This window comes from Cebus imitator, unplaced genomic scaffold (assembly GCF_001604975.1).
Source record: "Cebus imitator isolate Cc_AM_T3 unplaced genomic scaffold, Cebus_imitator-1.0 Scaffold97, whole genome shotgun sequence".
NCBI lineage: Eukaryota > Metazoa > Chordata > Mammalia > Primates > Cebidae > Cebus > Cebus imitator.
Window position 1 is genome coordinate 632,168 of NW_016107412.1, and position 8,383 is coordinate 640,550.

The window sequence follows — 8,383 nt, forward strand, 5'->3', positions numbered from 1 at the left end:
GAGGGATGGAGAGAAGAAGAAAGGAAAAGGAAAAGGAAAAGGAAAAGGAAAGGAAAGGAAAGGAAAGGAAAGGAAAGGAAAGGAAAGGAAAGGAAAGGAAAGGAAAGGAAAGGAAAAAGAAAAGAACTTAGCTTACCTCCCCTCCTAGACCACAGGCATTTGGGGACTGGGCCTCTGCTTCTATATACTCATTCTCTGCATATTAGCTAGCTAGCATAGTAGACTCTTGACAAATATTTGCAAAATGAACAAAAATAACCTGCTTCTTGCCATGGAAGGAAAACCAGTAGACACCAGGTTGACTTGAAAGCCACAGAATCATATTGAAATTCAAAGTGTAGGTGTTTTAATATTAAGCCAACTCAGTTTGATGCTTAGAAGATCTTTCTGTTTCTCTGACACACTAAGTTCAAAAAGTGGAGGGAAAAGAACAGTCACATCCCTCTATCTTAAAATTGTATTTTGAAATCATTTTTACAGCAAGGACTTTGTCTATATTATTTACTGTTTGCCTTTGATGAGGGGAAGCAGGAAGAGGAGGAGGAGAAGGAAGAGGAGGAGGAGGAAGATAATGACGCTAATGATAAATGGGTAACATTTACTAAGTGCCCAGTATGTGCCAGTGTGCACTGTTCATGGACTAACCCATTTAATCCTCACAGTACCCTATGAACACAGGCTGATGCTATTATTAACCTAGCTGGCAAGATGAAGAAATCAAGCTGGAGAGAGCATAAGTATTACTCAACCGAGGTCACAAAGTTAATAAGGGTAAGGGGTAGTGTTGGGATTCAAACCTGGAGTATGGCTCCAGAGCCCATGCTCAAATGTACTCTCCTAAGGCTGAGCACAGTGTTTGACAGACAGGAGGTTCTCACCGAATGAACAGGAGAAAGCTTTGATCTGGACCCAGGAGACCACACCTTCTACTCCTGATTCTGCCACTGCCTCCCTACACAGTCCTAAACAAATCCCTATTTCTTTCCATATAAAATGAGGGACCTAGATATTGATATTAATAGCAATAGTGGCCGGGCGTTGTGGCTCACATTTGTAATCCCAGCACTTTGGGAGGCCTAGGAAGGCAGATCACTTGAGGTCGGGAGATCGAGACCATTTTGGCCAACATGGTGAAACTCTGTCTCTACTAAAAATACAAAAATTAGCTGGGCTTGGTGGCGTGTATCTGTAATCCCAGGTACCTGGAAGGCTGAGGCAGAAGAATCACCTGAACCAGGGAGTCAGAGGTTATAGTGAGCCGAGATCATGCCACTGCACTACAGCCTGGCGACAGAGTGAAACTCCACCTCAAAAAAAACCAAAAAACAAAAAACAAATAGCAATAGCAAGAGATAGTATTTGTGATTCTGATGCCTTCTGAGGTTTTAAATAATTAAATAATTTAATTCCCACAATGATATGGAAATTGAAGCAGAAAGGGATTAAGTCATCTGTGTAAAACCTAGAAAATGAGAGAGGCAGGTTCAAGGCCCTTCATTATGTTCCTAAACTATGCTCTCTAGCCCAAGTGGCTGCAAGGAGATGCCCCCGGGGCCACAAGGAACAGTATGAAACAGACACTGGGTTCCACCTGACCATTTTCATCACAGCAGCTTTACATGTCTCTGTTTTGCAGAATGAGTTCCTATTTGACATTTCCTTTAAAGAAAGGGTCTCTGCTAAAACACAAAAGGTTGAAAACCACTGGCCAAAATAATTCTGAAATTTAATGAGACTCCCAGGTATAAACTTGGACTTTTCTGGTAATCTTAGCTCATTATGACCACATAAGATGGAGACCAAGATTGAGTGTAAGAACAGCCCCAACTGCAGAAAGGTCATATAACAGTGCTAAATAAAGACACAGCTCCCACCTACCTGCTCCACTCGGATCTCGATCTCTCCATTCACCTTCTTCCCATGGAAATACTTGGACCTGTAAAGGAGAAGAAATCAGCTGGGTAAGGACGCAGGCTGTTTTACTCTTTTCTCCCTTCTCCCAAAGGCCTTTACCCCAGAGGTGCATATCAAGACACACCCTCGGCCATCCTACTCTATACTCCCACCTTCACTGCTGATTTTCTTATAACTTACAGGTGGTGTGTGGTAAAGGGGAGAGGGTGGATAGGAAGACTGGAGTTTCAAGTTCTGGTTCTGTCATGTTACTTGACCCCCCTGCATCTCAGTTTTAGCCTCTGTAAAAGAATGATATTAATAACTGTGCTACATATTTCTAAGGGTTACTTTGAGGATTAAATAAGAAAAAGAATCCCGCATGAAAAGGTTCTAAATGAAGGCTATGCTAACTACCCTAATCCGATCATTACACATTACATGTATCGCAACACCACTACTTACCCATAAATATGTAAATTATTGTGTATCAGTTTTTAAAAGAATTAAAGGATATTTACAGTGTTTTATCCACATTTCTCTTAAATTCATGATTTTCACTGTGTTATCTTCACATATATGTTAATCCTGTCTCCCCTACCCTTTGAAGGCAAAACCACACATGGTTTATCTTGGTATACTCCCACTCTTCAATTTAGTCTTCAGAAATATGTTGAATGTATAAAAGAATGATGATTGCTATAGAGTGTGTAATTTAAAGACTTTAGAAAATACAGTTTTGTTCAATCCAGTCTCATTCTCAAGTATATGTTTTTGTGTTCTTTTAACATTAAAAATGTTATGGCATTTTAGTTCTTAACAAAAGTCAACGTTTTGGTGATGCCCATTATCCAAATATCCTATCTACCCAAAAAAGAGAATCCTGCGTAAATAAACAATGCAGTATTGCTTTATTGAGTTATACCTATATGTCCTATGTACTTCACCAAACACTTACTATACATCTATCCAGTCTCACCCATTTCTCAATTTTTCTTTGTCCTATGAAGCAGTCCTCATTTGTCCCTTTGAACATCTACCATCTATCCATCCATCCATCCGTCCATCCATCCATCCATCCATCCTTCTTTCCATAGACTTTCTTCTACATCCCTGCCTCTGTCTTCCCCATCATCAGTACATGACAACCCTGTCTACCCATTGCTTAAGACAGAAATGTAGACATCATCCTTGATATCTCTTTCTCCCTTTCTATACTCACTGATTCTACATTTTAATTATTTCTCAAATTCACTTACCTGGTCATTTTTCTCCATAAGCACCCTAATCTTGACCTATGATTCATCTCTCTACTGAGAGTCTCTTCACATTTTCTTCATACTATTTATTACAACTATAATTAATTATAATTAGTAACTGTGTTTAATGCCTGTGTATCACTAAACTATAATACAGCTCCTTGAGGTCAAAAACAACCTATTGTCTTCATCATTTTGTTCCCAACACCTACCCGAGTGCTTAACACATAATAGGAGCTCAATTAATATTTGTTGAATGAATACATGGGTGAAGGGACCAATGAAAAAACACTTGTTGAGTACCAACTCTGTGCCAGAAACTCTGCTATAGAGTTTAACCTACAGCCTTTCTCATTAACGCTCACAACTACCACCATGAAGTAGGTATTATTATTGCCAACCTACAGATGAAGAAACGGAAACCCTGAGAGACTAAATACTTTGCCTAAGGGATGTGAACTCAGGACTTCTAATTCCATATCTGTACTTTTGCTCAACTCTGAAAAACAGCAGTGAAAATTGGGGTCTTTCTGGGTTTAGAGATCATCTCACAAAAAGTAACAAAAGTTTCCATTTTCTCTGTTTGATTATTGGTAGGATGACACTAATAGTTCTTGGAGACTTGCTGTGAACTGGGCATGGTGTTAAGCATTTCCATAAACCTTCTCTGGGACAGAGACAGCTCTTCGCTTGCTAATATTCATTCTCTCCTTTTTCCACAGTAAGAGAGTTTACAGATTGGTACATAAAAATGTGCATCCCAATGCTCCCATCAGCTGGGTGTAGCCACATGATTGATTTCTAATGGATAATTTTTTAAGCATTAAAGAACCTTCTTAGTCTCCTATTCTTTTCCTTGGAAGATTGGTATCATCAGCCATTTTTTTAGCCTTCCATTTGTGAAAGAATCCTTTCTATGAATTCACTAACTGCTTCAGCCTGTCTGCTTCCAAAGTCTCTCTACCTATTCTTAGCTGATGCCGGTGGAGTTAATCTCTTCCCAAGACTGACTGACATCTCTGATATTAGCACCACTTTTTCTTATATCCTGATAGGCTTAGATGTCAACTAGGCAGGACTTTAGTAGGAAAGGAACTATTAGGTGGGACTCAAAAGCAAGATTTTTATTTTGTTTCTCTCAGCAATGGTCTTCAATAAAATACCTGTGTGGACAGCCTCATGCGAAGAGAATCTTTTCACATGGTTTGTGAACTTTATCAGGAATCCTTAAAGGTAGTATCAGCAAATTCCAGACACCAGGACAGGCCCACGTCTAGTATTTGCAGCATCTGGGGCGAAGCGACAAATGGGAAGCTATGTGTCATATGTCAAATATTTAAAATTGACAAAATCAAGCCAGCAAACATTTGAATAAAAGACGTCTGTCTTCCTTCCTTGACAGACACAACTTCATAATGACCTTAAAGACTCAGAATGTATACTTCTCAGAATTTTTTGCACTCTACCCAGCACATGGCAGCATGGGGATTGCCAGCTTTTGGTTTTCAGACCTCACCCAAGATCCTCCCTAATTCTCCACCCACTCTTCTCTGTCCTGCACCACTGAGGCTCCTGGTGGGAGTATGTAGATGGCCCAGACCATGTGGCCAAGCTTCTTCTACTCCCTTCTCCTCCCCAAATGGTTGTCCTTTGGCCACCCCATAAAGGTTGGACCAAGGAACTGGCCTATATAGGCCCTGAAGTTGAGCTAAGGTCCCTTTGAGGAGGGAATTCTAGAGTTTGGGTACCCAGGTCAGGGCCTAAGAGTATAATTTGCAGGGTCTTTGTAGGTACATCCCCTTAGTCCTAACTCCTCTGCCTGTCAAGAGAGGTGTGGCTAATAAGGGCCAGAGCAGGATCCAAGGTAGGTGTCCCTCTTGGATTTAAACAAGTCATTTGCTTTTAATCCAAGCTCCAAATTTAAAAGAAGTACTGGCTGGGCCTGGAAATGGGAATGGTAACCTATGATTACAATCACTAGCATACTGGAAAAAAAACATGGATTTGCAATCATACAGGCTTGGGCAAAATCTTAGCTCTGCTATTCACCGACCATGTGTTCTAAGACAAGACACTTAGCCCTCTGGGTCTCAGTTTCCTCATTTGTCAAGTGGTGATAGTCACTACCAGGGAAGGGTGTGGTGAGAAAGTCACTTAATCCTCTATGCAACAAGGAGGAAAGTGCAGTGGCTTCAGGACAGATAGCCTGGATACGACCCCAACTCCTCCACTCACTTCTGTAAGCTTGGGTAAGTCAAGCTCCACATGCCTCAGTTTCTACACTTAGGAAATGAGAATAACAGTAGCAGCTGCCTCACAGCGTTGTTATGAGGATTACATGGAACAAGACATACAAAGCATTTAAAACAGTCCCTGGCACATAGTAAGCTCCAAAGTGTATAGCCCACAGCCTGAAACAGAATCCACAATAGCAAAGAGCTATCGAGCGTTTACCCTGTGCCTAGTGGGGGCTGCGTTGTGGGGACCCACAAATAAACAAAGCAATCTTACCCTCTTGGGGATGACAAAGCAGAATTATGGTTCACCTCATTTTGATCTGTCCCAGAACTGTAAGGAATGATGGCTGATGATGGGGATAAAGAGGTGGCCTTGTTCTATAGGGACAGCCAACCCCTTCACATCCTTCTTCCTATTTGACCCTCATGCCAACCGTGAGGGGTGGTAGGGCAGGGATCACTCCCCATATGTTCCAGATGGAGAAGTCTCTGCTCAAAGTCACATGAGTGATCTGGGTATTCAAACCCTAGAGGGAAGAATTTCCAGCCTCTCCTGGAAATACTCTCTAAGTGATCTTTAGTTTTGGATCCAGTCCAGAGCCCTGGCATCCTTCATGATCTGGACCCTGCTGGCTGGGGTCCACTTACCCCTTCTACTTCCATCTACTTCATGGCCACATTCAACTTTCTGCGCTTCTCCAAATACTCCCTGTGCTGTCATGCCTCTAAGCCTCTGCACAGGCCATCCCCTCTGCTTGGCACTTCTTTGGTTGCCTCTTTCTCATGCTCCAAGATCCCCATGAGTGATATCTACTCTGTTGAGTTTTCCTGATAGCACCCCTTCCCTGGCTGGGCTGAGTGTCCTCCCTTGGTTCCTACAGCACAGTGCACTTACAGCCATTCCAGCCCTTACCACTCCACATTGTCATTATGCATCACTTATCTGTCCTCTGCCCCGCAAACATCTAGTCTATAAGCTCCTGGAAACTAGAAACTGAGTCTCAATGCTCAATGTGTCTCCAGTATCCGGCATTATGAGCTATGGCCGAGGACATAGGCTTAACAAATGTTCGCTGACCGGGTAAACAAACACTCTGTAGGGTGGCCTTTCCCGGAGACACTTGACTGCCATCTACTGGCACACCATTGTAATAAATTTACAGGTCTACAGCCATTGCAATGTGGGGGCACATTCTGAGGCCAACCTGCACAACTGGCAGCCCTAAACTTGATTCTAACCTGGAACCCCGAAGCACTTTGCACTACTACCAATACCACCCAAGCAGCTGTGGTCTCAATGGGGCCTCACCTTCCCAGGAGAAACATTTGTTTTGCCCATCTCTGGAATGTTTACTGCAGGGCCTGGCAGACAGACTGGGGTTGAAGCCGAGGGTCAGGCAGTCCATCCCCCTGCCTGGCTGCAAGTCAGAAGTCTGTCTCCTGATGGGCCACACAGACTGCTGCCTCCTTGCCGGGGGCTCATTCAGGCTTGAGCCACCTCTGAACGGTTCTGTCTGGCAGAGGGAAGAGTAGGGATGGTCTGGAATTCTAGATGCCTTTGGGGGCTGGGGTTGCTGCCTCTGTAATTGACTGGCTGTTTGACCTCAGGCAAAATGGATGGACTCGCTGTGCCTAAGGGCTTTGTCTCTCATGGCTGTCTCCTCCTCATGCCTTCATATGTTCAATCTCATAACGAGCTCCTTTAATACCTCAGCCAATCAATCAAGTTCTTGGCCTGGGAAAGAAGGTAGGGGGAGCTCTGGATTCCACGAAGATTCTGTCTCTGTGGGTGGTCTCATATTTTACTGCCACATCTGAGGCCCCAGGAGGAAGAATATCATAAAACTGGTGCTGCCTGGGGTGGGAAATCCCTAGTTGGGGGAGGTGGGATGTGTGTACGAGAGAGACTGATGAGGAATGGGTATGGGGTTCTTTTGTGGCTGCAGCAGGGGCAGAAGGAGAATTGGTACAAACAGGATCTAACTGTGTTCAAACAGGCCTTTTTTTTTTCCCAAAAAATTGATCCTGTATGTAGAGTCAATGCAGCCAGGGATTGGTGATGTCCTCCCAAGGAAGGAGAGGTCAGGAGTATCCTGTCCCAGGCACAGCTGTCTCTCCACAGGTCACCCTTACAGGGGCTAGGCTGGAGATAGAGATTTTCATGTTCCTGATGCAACATGTCAGTTGCTGATTTGTGACCCAGGCAGAAGCAGGGGAGACAGCCAATCGGCCGTGCAGAAAATGGTTAAAGGCAAAACACTCAGGCTTTTCTAGTTAGCCAGAGAGTCACGTGGCAGGCTGGATGGGCAGAGGTGTAGCAGACAGACCTTGGAACAGAGAAGGACCCAAGATCTGATTCTAGCTCCATTATTTTCTCCTGAGAATAGCTCACCCTCCTGGCACCATCCCACTGCCAGATAGAGAGAACCCCCAATGCCCCAAACGATGGTGCAGCCTCTCAGTACTCCATGCAATTAGCCACATCCAGTGAACTAGGAAGGAAAGAAATGCTCCATGAGTAATGAGACTCCCTGCACCTGTATGGGGATCTGCAGAGGTACAAAACTAAGATCCGATAGGGCCCTGAGCCAGAGGATGTGACAAATGATCCCCAACTTTTGCCTCTGAGAACAATAGAGAAGGAGACTTTTGTGGGCAGGATCTGATCCCACAATTCACATCACTTATTCACTCCCTCATTCAATCACTATTGAGCCTTATATGGACTGGGCATCATACCAGGCATAGGTGTAGATAGAGCAGATATAGTGGCAGATGCAGTGCTTGTTCTTGGAGAGCTTACATGCTCATTAAAAAGACAAAAAGAATTTTTTAAAAAACAGATAAAAAGAGCCGGGCGCGGTGGCTCAAGCCTGTAATCCCAGCTCTTTGGGAGGCTGAGGCGGGTGGATCACGAGGTCAAGAGATCGAGACCATCCTGGTCAACATGGTGAAACCCCGTCTCTACTAAAAATACAAAAAATTAGCTGGGCA

General features: G+C 43.8%; 1 protein-coding gene across 5 annotated transcripts in view; it reads right to left on the minus strand.

Moving 5' to 3' along the window:
• Positions 1–8,383, minus strand: part of SYN3 (synapsin III) — a 493,419-nt gene that overhangs the window by 421,186 nt on the left and 63,850 nt on the right. For all 5 annotated transcript variants that reach the window (XM_017536347.2, XM_017536348.2, XM_017536345.2 and 2 more), the window contains exon 3: positions 1,879–1,936. In XM_017536347.2, coding sequence (XP_017391836.1) covers positions 1,879–1,936 — 58 coding nt within the window. The remainder of the gene's footprint in view (positions 1–1,878; positions 1,937–8,383) is intronic.